The sequence below is a fragment of the Zalophus californianus genome, chromosome 4 (genome assembly GCF_009762305.2).
Source record: "Zalophus californianus isolate mZalCal1 chromosome 4, mZalCal1.pri.v2, whole genome shotgun sequence".
NCBI lineage: Eukaryota > Metazoa > Chordata > Mammalia > Carnivora > Otariidae > Zalophus > Zalophus californianus.
The window spans coordinates 94,750,229-94,771,502 of NC_045598.1; the positions used below are offsets into that span (position 1 = coordinate 94,750,229).

Genomic DNA, 21,274 nt, shown 5'->3' on the forward strand with positions numbered 1-21,274 from the left:
GCTCCAGAGCCTACACTCATGCCATTCTGTAATGCTGCCCCTTCTCTGCCTGGAAGAGGCGGCACTATCCAGGCGTCTAAATTCCTCCGACTGCGGGGAGACGAGAGCAGGGTTTCTCAAGTTTTAAACGCACATAGATGATCTTGTTAAAAGGCAGATTCAGGAAGTTTGGAGTGGCGCCTGAGATTCTGCCTTTCTAAAAAGCTCCTGGGTGATGGTGAAGCTCCTACTACATACACCATTAAGTCAGGGAAGAAGCAGAATTTGAGCCTCCAGCTCCCTTGCTGGCTGGCTGGCTGGGAGTCATTTATACATTGTGTTTATAAGCTGGAGATGGCCTGCATGTAATCATTTTCCATAAATTCTTCAGTGGAACCTGCCCTTGGTACTGCGGCATGCCAAATATTGGTCTCCGGGTACCTTAGGTAAAGAGTTAGCTTTTAGGAACTAAAAATGTACATGTAAAGGCCGCCGGATAAAATGTGGCTATAAAAGTCTGCTGTGAGGCACATTTTTACTATATACCACCAACTATACAAATATCAAAGGACGGTATATAAATGCCTGTTTATTGTTCACTAACTAGAATCACAGTAAATTAATAACTTTTAGTCTAAAAAAAGAAGCTTCCACTTTAAAATGTATAATTATTCATTCTCAGACTCCGCTGGAGGAGTGCTAAGGAGCTTGTGCAATGTAATCTTAAAGGCTCTTCTGGTGCATCAGCCATGTCTCAGTGATGCTACATACTACCAATGATAGATAGAGCAGACAGTGAATACACTCTGCACTCATTTTAGCCAGTACCTCATGGAAGTATACTACTAACAATTGCTATATATCGATTCCAGATTCTAAATCTCTCTCCTCACTTGATTTTACCTCTTTCCAATACTCTAAGAGAACCCCAAGGACCACCTCTCCCACTGCTTGCCTGTGACCTCAAATACACAGCTGCATATATTTTTCCAGTTGTTAAATGGATGGGATTCCCTTTCCAGTCAATTTTTTTCCATGCCAGAGTACACAGTAAGGTCATCTCAGTTTGAGATGTACTCACTCCCCAGTCAGCACCACTGCGAACAACAGTTATGGTATGATCACTACGCTTCCCTTTCACACTAAAAGGAAACAGTCAGTTTCCAACCCAAATATCTATACTCCCTGAACAACAGTGGAAAGTCATTCTCCTTGAAGACTGACCCAGAATCAAGTGCAGTCTCAGACTGCTAGGCCAACCGCCAGTGGCAACTTAACACATTATACAGTTGACCTTCAGGGAAAAAGGCAAACCAGTGCTTTTACTCCTAGTGCCAAAAGAAAACCAACGAATCTTTAAGGCACAAAATAAACTGTTCTTAAGGCAGAAAAAGAAATTGTGAGGCAACAGGGAGTTAGATCGGAGGCATATATAGAAATTACATTGCCGAGTAAGGGCTGGTGCTGCTACAGTTCTCAATGCTTTTTGATTTGGGACTAAAATGAATTAGCATTTTCCTTTTGGGTTTGAACTATTGTTACCTGGTAAAAATGTGAAGATGTATAAGAAAGACCCATTTTTTAAAGGCTTAGCAACTTAAAGTTGGTAATTTTACTTTGAGCCAGTTAATTAATTAATTACTACGTTTGTGTAGAAGAGTAAGTAATCATGGGATATTCTCTCTAATATCAGTCTTCAAGCACCTGCTGGACCTGGCTCAGGAAATGGGGAAGTAGTTCAAATTAAAGGATAAAAATGAAAATAAAGGTCTATCCATGGTTCTACACCCAACCTTGGGGAAGGTCAATGAAGAACACGCAGATACAACAGTGAGAAGCTTTGAGTAAAGAAGCACATTCTGTACCCAGGGTAAATGTTCCATCTGTCCCATCTTACCTACTTATTCTCCATCAGCAAACCTTACCATTAATGATTTCATTTAAATGGAAAAATCGAAATAGGGAATTGTTTCTCAAATAGGGAATTGTTTCTCAAATAGGGAATTTTTTTTAGTGCCAAAAAGAAAGGATTTAAAAGAGTTGGGTTATTCCTTAGCTAGTAACAAGTGCTATGTTTACCACCAAAAGTGATCTACAAAGACCAACTTTATCATGTTATGCCATTGTATTCTTTTAAACTTTTAAGCAATAAAAACATAGCTCAAGTCAGCAAAAACTTATGTTTGACATATTTAGAGCAGCAGCTTTACAAATCAAGTCCTGTAATTTACTATACAAACATCTTCTGCTGAACAACTGGTTTAGCACAAACAGATCAGAGATGGTTTCTTGTGTGTTTTACAAATACTCTACACAAGTCCTTGAGATCATACTTACAGCGTTAGCAAAAACACCCATGATTTCAGGAAACTGGTGTGTGAGAAGAGCTATCATTGCTGTAGAAGAACACAGTCCTGCTGTGAAATTGATGAAAAAAGGAAGCTCCTTCTTTGGGTAAACAGAAACATGATGAAAGGCTGTAAGGGAGAAAAGGCAGAAATGGATTTTATTTAAGAATATAGTATAAGCCAGTTTTAATATTTTCAAATGAAGTTTAAAACTAAAAGGAAAATAATTGTTTTAAAAAAGAATAAGGAATCTCTGGCTAAGCAAGGTAGAAGAAAGTTATCCATTATTTATTCCAGCATTGATAGCATATCTACAGAACCAGATGACTGTGCTGGGGACTGGGAATAGGATGGCATCGTGGGAAAGAACATTAATTGTAAAGTCATGCTGAGGTGGTTTTGAAGAACTTTGTCACTTATTAGCTGTGTGGTCTTGAATAAGTTGCTAAACCCTCTCATAGTTGCTATGGAGTTGTTATGATGAACACTGTAAGTCCTTAAAAGTGAGTTGTTATAATTCTTGCTCTTCAGGAGCTCAGAGACAAGTATAGTGATCGAGAGACAGATGTGTGGTTGCAGATTTCCCAGAACCATAATTTTACCCAGCTATTAATAAATGTTCTATGTGTGGCATTTCATAGAGCACCACAAAAATGGAAATAGAACACCAAAGCCCTAAGATTCTGAACATAAATCAAGTCCCTCGTCTGATTTTATCACATTCACACATTAACTCAGGTATCATTTTTCTAATGACTGGATATTTCATTACTAATAGTATTCAAGTATTTATATCTTATTTGAAATTTGATTGAAAATACCTGAATACCAATGCTGAGATGTGACTATCACCATGCGTGGCACACAGTAGGTGCTCAATAAATGTCTGTTAAACGGAGAGCTATTCTGGGACTTCATTGTCCAGGAAGTTGACTGCTCAGGGCTGGACACAAACCCAAGAATTCCTGATGTAATATCCTGCATAAGTAAGGGATGACTAATTCGGTGCTGAATCAAGGTCAGCTATAAATTTCACTTTTTCCAACATAACGATTCACAGAGAAGATTACACCTAAGTTTCCTTTGGTAGCCATATTTTTTATGTCTTATACTATACTCAAAAGTATATGCCAAAAACTGAACTCATTAAAAACCCAGAAAATTTCCAGAGGCCTGGGTCACGTTTAAAGTAAAAGCACACCAAATTTGAATTTGTTTTTAAAAAAGTTAGAAACATTAGAAGCTGTGGACAACATAGTACTTTCAGCACCCAAAAAACCAGCAGTCGCTTTTGCCCTGTCCCTCAAGCATGAGAGGCCAACTTCTTCTTGGCCTCTCAAGCAAACCAAGAGAAATAAACCATGGTACTTGCAAAGACAGGGAACACTTATGTATACCAATGGTCACTAAAATTCCTATTGCATGAGAGACAGCAACGTTGATAAAATTAATTGAACTGTATAGCATTTTATGATTTACAAAGTGCTTTAATTTCTATTAGTTTGATTTTTTCAATAGCCTTAAGAGATAGATAGTATTATTTCCACTTTTTTTTTTTAAGATTTTTATTTATTTATTTGACAGAGAGAGATAGAGAGACAGCGAGAGAGGGAACAAGAGCAGGGGCAGAGGGAGAGGGAGAAGCAGGCTTCCCGCCAAGCAGGGAGCCTGATGCGGGGCTCAATCCCAGAACCCTGGGATCATGACCTGAGCCGAAGGCAGACGCTTAATGACTGAGCCACCCAGGCACCCTATTTCCACTTTTTAAGGTGGAAACGATATAGCTTTAGTAAGATAACTTCTTAAAATATGAGCTTTTTATATTATAGGAGAGACCTAATTTTTTCTTTTTGGATTGCTTTCTGTAGATTCGTTTGTCAGTCAATGTTTGGCTAATACATCAGTATAATGGATGACTAGTACAGAAACACTCCCTTGGAAGTAAAGTTCAAATTTCATCACTGGCTTGTAGAGAAAAATTTATCAGGAGGCATAAAAGACAACTAAATAGCTATGTGAACTAAGGGAATAGTTCAAGTCTGAACTTATGAGGTTCCTAAGCAAATTCCAGAATGTTGTAAGTCATATCAAGGTTGAAGGGGAACTGAAAACAAAAAAACATTAAGTACTCCTGGGTATTAGAACTCCACATTATTAAAAATTTGTTCATTCTACCACAGACAAATACTCTCAGAACAAACAATATAATCAAACAAAAGCCCAGCATATCCCTCTTCTCCTACCTCCTGGAATTTGCAAATGTGTAAGTACCCTAGAAATAATAAAGGCCTGCCAAAAAAGCAAACTCTTCATTCTTATAGCCTGTGACTCTGGCAATACATGATAACAACCCCGATTTTATTCATATTACTATGTAAAATTGGCCTTAAGCAACTTTTGTAATGATTTGGAGGGGGCATTATATTAGGCTAGATGTATTAACCTAATATAATACACTCCTGCATATTGATGTTCCATAATTAAAGATTGACTCCTTTGCCTTAAATATCCTTGTTTCTTTTAAAATGGAAAAACAACAAGAACAACTACTACCAGCACCATCCTAGGAAAGAAAATAAAATTTCTTTCACTAATGACCTTCTAATTACCAGAGTCAATGGATTCTTCACAGTAATCACCCTCCTTGATATCAGATACTCCTCCTCACTTGGAAATTTTTAGTTCCTAGCCTATCTAGTTCTGGTTCTTGTCCTGTCTCTCTGTCCACTCCTTCACTGAATCTTCCCAACTCCTTATCAGCCACCCATTCCTTCAACATTTTTGTGCCCCCATGGTTCCACTCTTAGTTTACTTCTCACTCTACACAGTCTCCCTTAGTGAGCTCATCCATGCCTAGAAAATGATGATTCCCAAGTTGGTATGGTGATGTACCGATGTAGAGAGAAAGAGATAGTGGAACCCCCAGGAATCCTGTATACACAACCTGACCCTGTCCCTAGGCCATGGCTAACCACATCAGGAATAAACACCTGGATAAATCTGATGCTCTCCTCCAGAAGTTTTAGAAGCCAGATTGAGATCTTATTCATGCTGTACAATTTGCTTGAACTGATAATGTGTAAACTAGAGCCATGTAAGGGCATCAAGTTTGGCTACATGAGTATCCAAGAAGGGAAAGCCAAACGACAAAGAGAAAGATAGAAAAATGAAGCAGACACATTGAGAAGCAGAAATGAGAGTTCATACAGAGAGGAGATGGCGTTGGGGAAGGAGAAAAAGAAAAGTACGAACAGGAGAGATGGAAAAAGGCAGCCAGAGATAGAGATATACAGATAACTGACTCCCAGAAATCCTGATAGCCCTCTAGTTTCTGGTTCTAGTCCCTTCTAAGGTCCGACTGTAATCTGCCTCAGAAGCTGCCTTTGGATTCTTTGAGATAATCCAGTCTTCTAACAAATTTTAAGTTTAAAACAGTTATTACTTGTACCCAAAGAATACCTACAACGTTTACTATTTATATAGTATATACATATTTCATATACATATATATCTTATAAATATATATTAGGCCCATATATTTAGAGATACAAAAATATGTATATACGTGCAAAATAGATTACAGATAGAATTAAGCATGCATACACATGTGCACACACACACACACAAGATGTGGTATACATGCAACATACTCAAAGCCTGAATTTACTTCCCCCATTCCTGTTCCCAAACCTGCTCCTCCTGCTGTATGATGGAATTCCCATTCTTCAAGTCAATCAAGTCAGATTTGGGAATCATCCCCTGCCCTTAGAGAGAGAGCACACCCCATTTCAGCTTCCTTATAATCTATTCCATACATGCAGCACTTAACACATTGTTTATCAGTCTTTCTATTAACTCATGAGCAGTTCAGAAGTTTGGAGTAGGATAACGAGGAAAAGGTACTAATATTTAATATTTTTGTTGGGTACTGACAATGTATTTGGCCTGTTTATGACATTAAGGAGGGCACTTGATGTAATGAGCAGTGGGTGTTATATGCAACTGATGAATCAATAAACTCTACCTCTGAAACTAAAACAAAAGAAAAGAAGGGGTGCCTGGGTGGCTCAGTTGTTGGGTGTTTGCCTTTGGCTCAGGTCATGATCTCGGGGTCCTGGGATCGAGCCCCACATCAGGCTCCCTGCTCAGTGGGAAGCCTGCTTCTCCCTCTCCCACTCCCCTGCTTGTGTTCCCTCTCTCACTGTGTCTCTCTCTGTCAAATAAATAAATAAAATCTTTTTTAAAAAAATAAATTAATAAATTTGACTAATTAAAATATTTGCTGAATATCAATTTTCATTGTGAACATTATAGAGACATTGTGAACATTGCAGAGATACATAGAGGGATGATAAAGAGAATCCTGGCCTTCAAGTTTACAATCTAGAAGGGGGAGGTTAAGAAGTCCACAAAGTACTTTGAGAGTTCAAAGAAAAAAACAGATAACTTATCTCAGAGGATGGAAGAAAATAAAAGACCCTGGGAGAAAAATATCAGCATACTCAACATCCATAATCTCTCCTAAATTTTCATCTATCTGTTTGGACCTTTCAGCTCACCACATTTGTTGGTTGTAAAACTGCAACTTTCCTTCTTAGACTTGAGCTCTAATGGCCCCAGAACTGTAAAAACTGGCATAGGTTTATATCACATAAGGAAACATGGTGCTAGTGTTTATAACCTTCAGCATGCTTATTGGTTAAATCATAAAAAGAAAAGTTACACAGAAATTTACCAGTTCACAGAGAAGAGTGAGGATAAGGCAGCTGAGACAAATAAGTATAGACCATTCTTTTGAGAAGTTTGGCTTCCTGAAAGCAGGGACTCAATGGGACTCTCAGCGATCATAACCCTATATACTTCTGGTTCTCCCCCTAAGTCTAAGACTGCTCTTTTTAGAACTGGAAAGTGTAGTCCTTCCAAATTCATTCTTTGTAAAGACAGCTTTGGCTCTTCTGAGTGTTTTACCTTTCCGTATAAATTTTGAGATCAGCTTGTCAGTTTTTGTTGGTAGGGATTGTATTGAATCTATAGATCAATTTGGAGAGAATTGCCATATAAATAATACTCAGTTTTCCAATCAATAAACATGGACTGTCTCTCCATTTACTTAGTTTTTTTTAAATTTCCCCCAGCAAATGACATCGTTTTTAGTATACAAGCCATTTAAATTATTCCTGAATTGTTTGTTCTTTTGGATGCTACTGTGATTAGAAGTTTTCTAAATTTCATTTTTGGACTGATTATTCCCTGCTGGTATATAAATATGCAACTGAGTTTTATATGTGGATATTATATCCTGCAACCTTGCTAAACTTGTTTATTAGATCTAATAGTATTTTTATGAATTTCTTAGGATTTCCTACATAGAAGATGATGTCATCTGTGAATAAAGACAGTTTTCTTCTTCTTTTCCAACATGAATGCCTTTTTATTTTTTTTCTGGCTTGACTGCACTGACTAGGATCTCCAGTACAATGCTGAAGTGAAGTGCAGAGAGCAGACATCCTTGCATTATTCTTAATCTTAGAGAGAAAGCATTCAATGGTTAAATCATAAAATCACCATTATGTATCCTGTCAGCTGTGGGGTTTTCATAGATGCTCTTTATCAGGTTAAGGAAATTCTCTTATTCTTAGTTTGTTCAAAATTTTTACCATGAATGGTTGTTGGATTTTTGTCAGCCGCTTTTTCTGCATCTGGCGTCATTTATTCTCTTAACATGATGCATTGCCTTTTGAGATGTTAAGCCACTTGCATTTGTGAGGTAAATCCCACTTGCTCATGGAGTATAATCTTTTTTATATATAGCTGGATTCAGTTTGCTGATATTTTGTTGAACATGTTTGTGTCTATATTCATGAGGGATATCATTCTATAGTTTTCTTGTAATGTCTTTGGTTTTGGTATCAGGGTAATACTGGTTTCACAGAATAAGCTGGGAAGTGTTCCTTCCTCCTTTCTTTTCTGAAAAGAGTTTGTGAAGGATTGGTATTATCTCTTCTTCAAATGTTTGTAAGATGGCTACTCTTTTTAATATCTTCAACTTTTGTGTTCTTCATTGCATCTCACATAGCATTTTACCCCAGAAACATATGGGAATGAACTTATGCAACTACATCCAAGAAATGGCTAAAATAGTATTTTAAACAGTATCCTGAATTTCAACCAACAGCACTTTTACTATGAGAAAATACTGTGAAAAACAATCTCACAACTACTTTTAAGTTTAGGAAAACTAGAATATTTACTTACTAGGTAATAGCTCTCTATCAGCAGTCTCTGTGCAGCTGGGATAAGGATAAAATAGATGGCCTTTCTCTAATGGATATGGAATCATTCTAAAAGCTGAGAAAAAAAATACGTAAGTTGACATTCCATTCAGACTCACTTTCATCCCATACTACAGATCAAAGCTACTTTGGAGACATACTTTTGTAAAATTCTCACATAGCATTTATTAATTTTTTTAGAGACACCTTTTAGATGAAAGAAACAAAGTAAGCAAAAGAAGGACTAAGAGGAAGAATAAGATTTATTTAGAGAATAGAATGGTCTGGCTGGAATAAAACTAAAAGGAGTAGTGGGTGGTAAGGCTGGCTAGGTCCTTCTTGCCTCTGTCTCCTCACTATAAACACAACAGACTTAACTCTGTGGGTATGAATTCCTTTTCTTCCAGGAATCTTCATAAAATTGCAACATGTATAACTGTTGTGACCCAAACTGTTGGCAACCTACAAGAGTTCTCAATGGCTCCTAACTTCATGTGTTAGATATCACCAAAGTTTTCTACAAGCAGAATTTAACTTAAATCAGAGGTCACCAAAGCATCATCCTTTGGCCAGACCTGGACCACTATTTATGTTTATAAATAAAATTTTATTAGAATACAGATATTAAAATCACTTGTTCATTTATGTATTATGTAAGGCTGCTTTCAGGCTACAAGAATTGGGTAGCTATAACAGAGACTATGGCCACAGAGACTAAATACTTACCATCTGGCTCTTTACAGAAGTTTACCCATCCCTGATCTAGATTATCATCAGCTCTTACAGACTTCTTAAAGAAGGAATCTTTATTAGCTACTCAGCTAGCTGAGTATTCATCAAAATTGTGATATTTTTGTTTTTCCTTTAGTGCTTAGCTCTATAAACTTTTGTCAAAATATGAATTTTGTTCTGCCACAATAAAGAGTAGGGATTTGTCCAAAGGCACAGAGCAAATCAGTGGTAACACTAGGAAATCATTCATAAAGAAGATTATTTATGAAATACAGTGTAAGTCACATATTTACTGAGAACCTCCTATGTGCCAGGCAGAACATTAGGCACTGAAGACACATACAGGATCAATGAGACAGAGGACCTGGCTTTGAGGAGCTTACTGACTACTAGAGAAAAATCAAAAGGAAGACTAATTACCCAAAGACATTCCACTCCTCAGTTTTAGTAGTTCCAGTTTCATTAATCTGCATATTGTCAGTGGCACGCAGTGTCTGACCCTTAGCAAGTGGTTAATGCAGAGGTTCCCAAATTCTCTTGCTTTAAGGATACATGATGCCCTTCATGTCTCTTCATGCCCCTAGGCTGAAAGAAATACCTAACAATTCCACTTAAGTAGTGGGTCCAAACAACTTTAAAGGTTTATGTCCTAACAACTTAGCAGTGATTTTGGGGGAAAATATATATGTCAATTAAAGGGAAAAATAATTATTTCATTTTTTTTAAAAGATTTTATTTTTTTAAGTAATCTCTAACACCCAATGTGGGGCTTGAACCTACAACCCCAAGATCAAGAGCAGCATGCTCTACCGACTGAACCAGCCAGGGGCCTCTAATTATTTCATTTTTTAAACAATCACCTTTCTTACTAATGGGATGTATGTACCTGTTGGACACCACATAACTTTTCAGACCTTGGAATCAGATTGGACACCGCCATCCTCATTTCCTGTTCCACACTGATTTTTTTGTGTGGTAGTTCTTTTAATCATAGCAATTAAGAAAAACCCAGCTTTGCAAAGCTATGACAGGATCAAAAGAAATAGAGAATGGAGAGCCACCTAATGGTGAAACCTTGAACTATGCAGAGCTAACAGTCTGAATGATGCTTGACAGATGTTGAGTATTGCTGTGCTTCCACTAAAATTTTTAAAATATCCCATGGCATTCTTGTGAATTTGCTACAACGCCCCAAGATGCCTCATTACAAAGTTTGGGAACTGAGGGGGTTAACCAATTCTAGTTAATGAGTATTGAATTTATTTTTGAATTTCTATTGATAGCAGGAGTGTACTTTCTTTTTTTTTTTTTTTAAGATTTTATTTATTTATTTGAGAGAGAGAGAATGAGAGACAGAGAGCACGAGAGGGAAGAGGGTCAGAGGGAGAAGCAGACTCCCTGCTGAGCAGGGAGCCCGATGTGGGACTCGATCCTGGGACTCCAGGATCATGACCTGAGCCGAAGGCAGTGGCTTAACCAACTGAGCCACCCAGGCGCCCCAGGAGTGTACTTTCCAAGACAATCATTATAAGAATTCAACTGACAAAATATTTTGGTTAAGCTTTTTCATTTTCTAAGTGACTTTAAGAAGTTACAAATAAGAGATCTGGTAGTTACTTGAAAAACAATCTAGTTCTCCAAAGAAGATATACAAATGGTCAATTAGCACATAAAAAAAAATGCTCAACAACATTAATTATTAGGAAAATGCAAATCAAAACCACAATGAGATACCACTTCACACCCATTAGTATGGCTATTAAAAGAAAAAAAAGAACAAATGTTAGCAAGGATACAGAGAAAGTGAAACGCTTGTGCATTGCTGGTGGAATATAACATGGTACAGCTGCCACAGAAAATAGTAAGACAGTTCTCCTCAAAAAATTAAACATAGAATTATATAATCTACAGGTTCCACTTCTAGGTATATACCCAAAAGAACTGAAAGCAGGAACTTGAACAAATACTTGTAATACCCATGTTCATAGCAGCATTATTCATAATAACCAAAAGGTGGAAACAACCCAAATGTCCATTGACAGATGGATGTATAAACAAAGGATAGTATATACATACAATGGAATATTATTCAGCCCTAAAAAGGGATGTTTTTCTGACACATGCTACATTATGCTAAGTGAAGTAAGCCTGATTTAATGAGACAAATACTGTATGATTCCACTATAGAAGATATCTAGACTAGTCAAACTCATAGAGACAGAAAGTAGAATGGTTACCAGGGGCTGGAGAGGGGAAGAATGGGGAGTCATTGTCTAATGGGTACAGAATTTTCAGTTTGGGATGATGAAAAAGCTCTAGGGATAGATGATGGTGATGGTTGCACAACAATGTGAATGTACATAATGCCACTGAACCGTACATTTTAAAACTGTTAAAATGGGGGTACCTGGCTGAACCAGTCGGCAGAGTGTGTGACTTGATCTCAGGGTTGTGAGTTCGAGCCCCACGTTGGGTGTGGAGATTACTTAAAAATAAAATCTTTAAAAAACAATAAAAAATAAAGTGGTTAAAATAGTAACTTTTATGTTATGCGTATTTTACCATAATAAAAAAATAGATTTAAAAAAAAGAACAAGAGTTGATATTAGTTGTGAAGAAAATAGTTTCATGATGTAAACATCTGAAAATTAAACAAAAGTCCAATTTAAAAAATACTAGAATAACTTAACCACATTAAAAAGCCTATAAACCAAGGGATGTAAGTTTTCATTTTCTTTCCTTACAAGTATGTAACTTAAATGAACATATGGCAGAATACTGTAACAGTTTCTCATTTTGCTCTTCCTAAATGTGGCATCAGTATAAGTACATTAAGTATTTCTCCTACCAATAAACGAAATAAACACCTCTGGGTTCACTTTGAAACCAATCTGAACAATACTTAGGGAAACTCAGACAATCTTATTTAAAAAGGCTGCCTGGGAATGCAATGAATAGTCCAAGAGATTAGCGGTACATTTGGAAAAGAATACTTACTGCCTTCCCACGTACACTGTAACAGATTAAGAGCACCTTCTATTCTCTTCCAGTGCTGAAGATGGAAGAAAGCATAGGCGATTGCTTCACTATCACCCCGTTTCAGAATGTGTTCTGGAGGTAAAATTAGACTTTTCATCTCGAGTAAGTACTAGAAAGATAACACACACAAAGACACACCACAGAAAAACGAAAAATTAAATTAAGTTCAAACACCCACAGAAATGTAGATTCAAATTTTACAATGTTAAAAAACAAATATTAAGCTAGTTGAGATGACAAGAGGGTCACACTGATAGCATGTGTATAAAATGCTCATCTATGCAAATTCCAAAGATCAGAATATTCCTAAGGGCAAAAATAAGATGATAAATGGCTTATGTATGACCTTGCTAAATACATAATGGAAATTCAAGCTGAGGAAATAATGTGAGAGCAAATATCTATTTTTCCAAAAGAGAATTAAGTATAAAAATCATAAAATCCAATTTTGGAACAACATTTTGTGCTGACATTCAATTCTTTTTTTCTCTCATTCCCATCTTACAGGTGGAGGAACTTAATTGTGAATAAGTTCAATTAAATTAATATCTACTGAGAGCAAAGCACTATGTTAGGAAACACTAGATTCTCTGGAGCTTCCTACTGTAATAGAAAGACAGATTTCTTAAGTTAATGATTATAATAAGACTATACTGAGTGCTTTATTAGAGGTATAAACAGTGTATATGTATATAAGAATTTGGATAGAAGATATTAATTTTTTTAGTTTTTTATAAGAGATTGAGATATAATCCATATTTTATAATTCACCCATTTAAAGTATATGACTCAAAAAAATGTATACAACTCAATGGTTTTTAGTATATTCACAGATAAGTACAACTATTACCACAGTCAATTTTAGAACATTTTCATCACAGCAAAAAGAACCCCCATCCTCTTTAGTTATTACCCTCTAACCCCCATTCCCCCTAAGCAACCACTAATCTACTTTGCATCTCTATAGATTTGCCTGTTCTGGCTATTTTATACAAAAAGACTCACATAATATATGGTCTATTGTAACCGGTTTCTTTCACCCCACATAATGTTTTCAAGGTACATCCATGTTATATCATATACCAGTACCTCATTCCTTTTTGTGGCTGAGTAATATTCCATTATATGGATATACCACATTTGTTTATCCATTCATTATTTGATGACCATTTGGTTGTTTTCATCTTTTGGCTATTATGAATAATGCTGCAATAAACATTCATGCACAAGTTTTTATTTGAACATATGTTTTCATCTCTCTTGGGTATATACCTAGGAATGGAAGCGCTGAATCATGTGGTAACTATATGTTTAGGAGGTATTAATTATGATTTAGGAGTTGAAAATAAACCACTTGATGGAATTGGGGATATGAACTGACATATAAAGATGTATAAAATGTAGATGAACAGACCAGGTGGTGGGGTAGGGAGACACAGCAGACTGGAATACAGGCCAACTTGAACAAGGCTAAGAACGCTTAGAGCAAGACACATTTAAGGAATTAGTGAGTGTGCCTGTTAAAGAAGTTATGGCCTATCAGTTCTCACATATGAAATTAAATTATATCTTAAAGTCTTGAAGAAAATACTTACCTTAATATTATAATCCACAACAAAAGCAGTATAATTAAATGTACTAATTACATGAGAAAAGACACAAAATTAACCACTTGTACATCATCTTTACTATTAAAGTGGTCAACTTAAAACAAAACTTTTCAAAAAATACTTAGCTAAATACTTCCTCCAAAGACTAAGACCAGAGTACATTTTCCCTACTAGACTAGTTTGAAACAACCTCTTTGGTTCTACATAATTTGATACCAAATTATGTGTCGTAAGGTCCAAACCACATTAACTTCTGTTATAAAATATAGAAAGAGAAACACTCCTAAAAAGTGTTGTAAATGATACATTCTCAAACTTCAAATTCTAAGTTCCTCAGGTTGTTACACAAACTAAGGAGATAAACAACATAAATTTGAGCTGAAACTTGTGAAACACTGTAAAACTGCTACAAGCAGGAAGAAACAAAAAAGTGTGGTGGTTTCAAAATTGAGCCTTAGGTTACTAATCAATATATATGTATGTACTGTATTAATGTATCTAAAATAATTTTTTCTTTTTTATGAAATGTGCCTTTCCAACACTCACTGAGCTTAATGCCCATCTTTAATTACTCTTACTCCTATACCTCAATAAAGCTGGAAAAAAAATAATAGTTAATCTTGATGTCTCTGGCTCTCTCCTCAAAGTGTAAGAATGCAGTCTGCTCATCAATTTATTTTAGCAGATGTCACAAGCTATGAGATTATTTACTAATCCAGTTTGGGGATTTAACATTTCCCATTCAGTTTCTTAAAGGAATGCAGCAGAGGTTGTGTCCTGGTCAAGCAAAGCCCATTTGCTGCCTGGTTGGGTTCTCTCCCCTTAGTGCCTTGGGCCTATATTCAGGAGGGTAATATTCTTTCTAATCCTCTCTAATCCTTGCCCATTTTTTTAAAACACAGTAAAAGATCACTCGCACCAGGCGGCTGTGGGAAAATGGACTCAAATAGCTGACCTCTGACATGACTCCTTATGTTCTTAGCAAGTGCACTAAGAGCTTCTTCAGTAGGAAGCAAAAAAAAAAAAAAAAAGCAGCAGTCACAATGGAATCTCCATCATAAGGGTATCTCATTTTCAGAAGAAAACTGTTTTAATATGTAAACCAAGTCCTTTCTATTAAATTTCTACTTCATTTTACAGGTAGAAGAGACAAAGTATCCCAAATTATTTTCAATGAGTTTTAGAACCCTGAAACTTTAAACTAAACGTACCTTGGTAGCCACTTAGCAATTGGTAAGCCAAAGATATTCACTTAACAATTATTCAGTCAAACTTAGAGAATATATCAACTAATTATGTTAAGAAAATACTTTTTTGAACAGCAACTATATATTTTCAGTTTAATGATCTGAGTGACAATTCAGATAGTAGTCAAACATATGGCATGTTTATTAGGAATTGACTTCAGGAGTTTCTATTTTAAAATCTTTGCCATTTAATCATTAAAAAACATCTTCCTTATGCTATCTTATTTTTCATTACATCTCACCTACAAGCAAATGTCCTTTCCAATTTGACTTTAAAACAAAGCAATTCTTATGTTTCAGTTTCTAATAAGACACTGAAATAAAGTTCCACTCTCAAAATATAAGGGAAAATTTTCTGTTTAAGGAAGATATCTTTAAAATAGGTAGTTAGGGGCACCTAGGTGGCTCAGTTGGTTGAGCAACTGCCTTCGGCTCAGGTCATGATCCCAGGGTCCTGGGATCGAGCCCCGCATCGGGCTCCCTGCTCGGCGGGAAGCCTGCCTCTCCCTTTCCCACTCCCCCTGCTTGTGTTCCCTCTCTCACTGTCTCTCTGTCAAATAAACCCCTCTCTTGCTGTCTCTCTGTCAAATAAATACATAAAATCTTAAAAAAAATAAAATAAAATAGGTAATTATAGGATTAGAACTTATTTTATTTCCTTCACAAACTGCTACTCAGGAATTTCTGCTACCCAGCATAAGCTGTAAGTAACTACACAATAGAAACCACATCCTTCATATTCTGCTATAGCACCTGGCACACTCCACTCCCAAAGTAGGCACTTAGACACTTACTAACTGACCTGATCTGATATATATAGCTAAAATGTCTTCAGACTCATGTTTATATTTCAGTTTTTTCTTAAAGATATTTTTTAACTCTCTGGGCAAACTAAAAACAAAACAAAACAAACTTTTGCTACCTAGACTTTATTTTTCTGTGAATAAGAATATGAAAGGTTGAAAACTGAAGAGTGGTTGGTTTGGTTTGGGTTTTTTTCTGCTTTTGAAAGTACATGCTTAGTGCATAAAAATTCAAACACTGCAGAATTACATAGTAGAAATACTATATTAAAAGATTGGGGAAAAGGGGCGCCTAGATGGCTCAGTCAGTTGAGCATCTGACTCTTGGTTTCAGCTCAGGTCATGTTCTCAGGGCTGTGAGATGGAGCCCCACATTGGGCTCCACAGTCAGCTCGGAGTCTGCTTGCTCCCTCTGCCCCTCCCCCTGCTCACACTCTTGTGCTCTAAAATAAAATAAAATATTTTTTTTAAAAAAGACTGGAGAATAAAAGAATAAAGAGAAAAGGATAATCTAATTTATATTTGTCTGGATTTCTTTACACATAACATCCTTAAAAACAGGATCAAACTTTTATGTAACTCTTTACTTCACAATATATCTTGTACATCTCTTCTTATCTCTATATAGATCTAACTCATTATTTTTAATTGTTATATAGTGTTCCACTAAAAGCTGGTTATTTTGGGGCGCCTGGGTGGCTCAGTTGGTTGGGCGACTGCCTTCAGCTCGGGTCATGATCCTGGAGTCCTGGGATTGAGTCTTGCATTGGGCTCCCTGCTCAGCGGGGAGTCTGCTTCTCCCTCTGATCCTTCCCCCTTCTCATGCTCTCTCTCTCATCCTCTCTCAGGTAAATAAATAAAATCTTTAAAAAAAAAAAAGCTGAGTTATTTTATAAGAAATAAGGTCATGCTGAAATTGTACTACCATTCTTAAAAGGCCAAAAATAATTACATTAAGTGAAACTCATAAAACGTTAAGTAAAACGGCTTCAAAATTCCAAAAAGTGATGGGATCTAAAATTTTACTTTGTTTAACTTGGTTTGTCTAACTGAGGTCTTTATAGCAAAATAAATCTAAAGTACAGACATGTCTATTCACCAAACATCTACTGAATGCCTGTTATGTGTTAAGCAGAGTTTCAAACATAAAATGATAAGTAAAACAAGAGTTCTGCTTTTTAAGGAACTAAGGAAGAGACATACAAACAGACCAAAAAACAAACAAAACCAAACCAAACCCAAGATATGATTAAGGCATTGAAGGAATGGAGAAGAGAGAGCCATTTTCTCTGCTTGGGAAAAATGGTAAAGACACCTCTACAGAAGAGGCAACAGATGAGCAAGATCCTGAAGAATGAGTAGAAACTTGCCATGTAGAGAAGAGATTAAGCACATGTACAAAGGTAGGGAGACATGATAAGACATGACCAATCCAGGGAATAAGATAAGGAGCAAAGCAGAAGTGGCAAGGAATAAGGTTGGAGACAGATGCCAGGCCCAGACTGTGAAGGGTTTCTGTATATGCAATACTAGGGGCTTGGTCCTTATCTGACAGGTGATAGGGAACAAAGAGAGCTCTTTAAGCAGAGCAGCTTTGCTATTTAGGTAGACAACTCTGGTGATGGCCAGTATGGAGATGGGATTATGGCAGGGAGACTACTGAGACATATGTTTTAATCATCCTAGCAAAAGATGGAAAGTATTTGAGATTATTTCTATATCTTTACCTGTATGTTTAGAAATGCATAGAAAATGTCTGGCAATAATATAAACCAAACAGAAACAGTAGTTACATGAGAAAAATAGAATTGGGAGAGAAAGAATTGGATTTTTTATTTTATAAACTTCTGAAGGGTCTTATTTCTTTTTTATGAAGCACTCATTACTCTTATAATAATAATGATAATTTTTTAAAGAGCAGGTAGTGAGGGCATACACTGGTCAGTGACAGAGGGGATGGAGTAGATGGCTAGATCTGAAAGACATTTCAAAGATTATGAGTTGGCATTTTGGGAAGGGCAGAAGTAAAGATTAATGATGAGAAGATGATAGCGAAGCCATAAATCAAAATACAGAAATAAGGAAGGACAGGCAAATTGGAGAAGACACTTAAAAATAAGATTTAAAAAATTCAGTTTGAGGGGCACCTGGGTGGCTCAGTAGGTTAAGCATCTGACTCTTGATTCTAGCTCAGGTCACGATCTCAGGGTCATGAGATTGAGCCCCGCGTCAGCTCTGTGCCCAACACAGGGTCTGCTTGTCCCTCTCCCTCTGCTCCTCTGCCTCTCTCTCTCAAATAAATAAAATCTTTTTTAAAAAAATTCAGTTTGAGACACACTGAAGTGGCTGAGGTACCTATCAGATACCCAGGTAAAAATTTCTACAACTAGATAGAAATACAAGTCTATAGACAAGGAAGGAAGCCAGAGTTAAAATATACAGGTTTGGAAATTATCAGCAAATAAAATATAGTTGAGGATATAAACCAAGGCTGGTACCTAGTACATGCTGCAGGACCTTCTGTATTACCTCCAAATCAATCACTCTACTGTTATATCTGGAAAAGAACCGAAACTGTTGGAACAATTTGTATCCAACTATGGATAATATACTCAAATGACACTCAAATCTCTTGCTTTTCCCTAAAAATTAAAAAAAAAATTAAAGCTATTTTCGAAGTTATAGTTAAAAAAAAAGACATAAATGATGTATGGTCTGAGGCCTTTTTTACTCTAAAACCATACCTATGCTTACACTCAAATTCACTTTAATTTTGAATTGCTTTGATCTTCATAATTTATCTTTAGATTACTTCGTTTCTATTACTTTGTAAATCTTACAACAGCTTTTGACCAAAAGCAATATAATTCTGATCTGAAGTAATGATAATACTTTATAATCTTCCTCTTAAAAGCAGAGGTTAAAGAAAAATCTCTCTGAAGGCATCTGAAATTAAGGTACTTTGCTCTTGATCAGTCATGCACATCAAGAACCAATTTATCTCTGCAATTAGTTTTCTCAGTGCACATTCTATGAGATTGGACAGGCAGATTGAATGCAAAGAGTCCACATGGATGTGTATTAGCGGGGAGACTAAAGACAGTTCCCAGAAAGAAAGTAAACAGAACTGCTACATTAATAAATTGAAATAAAACATAATACTCCTGGCAGCTTCAGGAGCAAAGAGAAAGTGATCTTATGTTGAAAAGAAAAGGAAGGGAGACTAGAGAGGGCATTTGCCACAGGAAAACTTCTTTCCATATCATCCTACAGAGCAGTACCTCAAGAGATAAGCATTTTATATATCTACTCGTCCACCTAGGCCAGAGCATAACACAACAGAAAGGTATAGTGCTTTTCTGTGCCCTAAGTTTGGGTCAGAGATTTCAACACCACTTCCCATTTCTCCTTTGATTCCCGCCATACCACTAAGTCTCAATCAAGTGCATGTTTCCCGCTTTTATCCTTCATACATGCTGCTATAATATAGGTAGTTTGGTCAATGAAATGTAAGCTTGCTGCTAAAGAGCTGGTATCTTCTGTTAGTGGATGGGACTCAGAACATCCTACATGCTTTAATTTCTGATCAACCAGAATGGATTTTTCCTTTTCTGTATCAATTTATTTTTAAAATTCCCCTGGCATTTAAAGAAACCTCCAAGCATGGTCTGGTTTCTTGGCAACCCAAAATGGCTTTTTTTGTAAAATAAGAAATAATAATTTTTAAAAGCTACAGATAACATATTCTGAAACATGTGCTCGAGTTTGTTATTTTGTTTTTAAATGTTCTACTTTACTCTTCTCTCAAGAGCTTATCCTGCCAGACACAAAATAAATTATTTTCAGGGTATTAACTAATTCAAATTAGTTAATTCCTGTCTCAATAACTTCACCTTTACCTTATCTCAACAAAATCCCCAAATTTGACACATGCTAAGGCCAATAAGCACTAAAATAATATTCACAAGAAAAGAGTGCGCACAGAACAGCTTAAACAGGAAGAGAAAATGGCAGTGGAGGTATAATAAAACAATACTCGCCATGATCAATACTCTTGCCTGATACTCAGACACTGTGTTAAGTGCTTCATACATATCACTGCATTTAATCAGAAGGCATGATACTTTCACAGTGCTTTCCATGCTGAGCCAAATTCTTTTTCTTTACTGAGGGTATAATTTAAAAACAGTAAAATGCACAGACCTAACTCCTGCAATTCAATGAGTTTTGACAAATGAGGACAAGTAACACCCAAATGAAGACACAGAATACTTTCATCACCCCAGAAAGTTCTCCTTTCCAGTTAACTCTCTGCCTTGACCACCTTAGGCAAATACTATTCTGATTTCTTACCAGCACAGTTCACCTTTCAATGTCACATGAGTAGAATCATTCATCTTGTACTCTCTTGTACCATACTCTATTTTTGAGATTCATCCGTATTTTACTTGTATCAGTTCTTTCTTTTTATTGCTGAATAGTATCCCACTAAATAAATATATCACAATTTGTCCATTTGCTTGTTAATGCACATCTGGGTTGTTTCCAGTTTGGGGCTATTATGAATAAAGCTCCTATGAACATTCACATTCTTTTTGGAAAAATATAGTTTCATTTCTCTTGGGTCTATACCTTGGAGTGGAATTGCTGGGTCACAGAAGTGAGATATATGCTTAACTTTATAAGAAATTGCCAAATAGTTTTCTAAAGTGGTTGTATCATTTTATACATTTAGCAGCAAAGTGTCAGAGCTCTAATTGTTATACAATCTTACCACCATTTTATCAGTCTTTTTAATTATTGCCATTCTGGTAGGTGTGAAGCAGCACCTTGTGATTTTATATTGCATTTCCCTGATAACTAATGATGTTGAGCACACCTTTATGTGTTTATTGGACATTCCAGTGTCTTCTTTTATGACGTATCTGTTCAAGGCTTTTGGTCATTTTTCACCCTATATATATATATATTCTGAATAGGAATCCTTTGCCAAACCAATCAGTTGCAAAAATACAAACAGAAACTTTGATTTTTAAAAAAAAAAAATCAATGGACAGTATACATGTAGATATATTTCTGGACTTTCTATTCTGTGATTTTTTTTTTTTTTTTTAAGATCTTACTTATTTGTCAGAGAGAGAGAGAGAGCACAAGCAGGGGGAGTGGCCGGCAGAGGGAGAAGCAGATTCCCTGCTCAGCAAGAAGCCCAATGCGGGACTCGATTCCAGGACCTTGGGATCATGA

The 21,274-nt window shown here is 36.2% G+C and overlaps 1 protein-coding gene across 6 annotated transcripts in view; it reads right to left on the reverse strand.

Annotated features, from left to right (window-relative positions):
* Nucleotides 1-21,274, reverse strand: part of ST7L (suppression of tumorigenicity 7 like) — a 75,139-nt gene that overhangs the window by 13,879 nt on the left and 39,986 nt on the right. For 5 of the 6 annotated variants that reach the window (XM_027597118.2, XM_027597149.2, XM_027597139.2 and 2 more), the window contains exons 12-14: nt 12,329-12,479; nt 8,583-8,675; nt 2,317-2,456 (exon numbers count right to left, since the gene is read on the reverse strand). In XM_027597118.2, the coding sequence (XP_027452919.1) occupies nt 2,317-2,456; nt 8,583-8,675; nt 12,329-12,479 (384 nt within the window). Of the gene's footprint in view, nt 1-2,316; nt 2,457-8,582; nt 8,676-11,738; nt 11,831-12,328; nt 12,480-21,274 lie in introns of those variants that run through there. The other variant, XR_003520447.2, reaches the window with a different exon arrangement.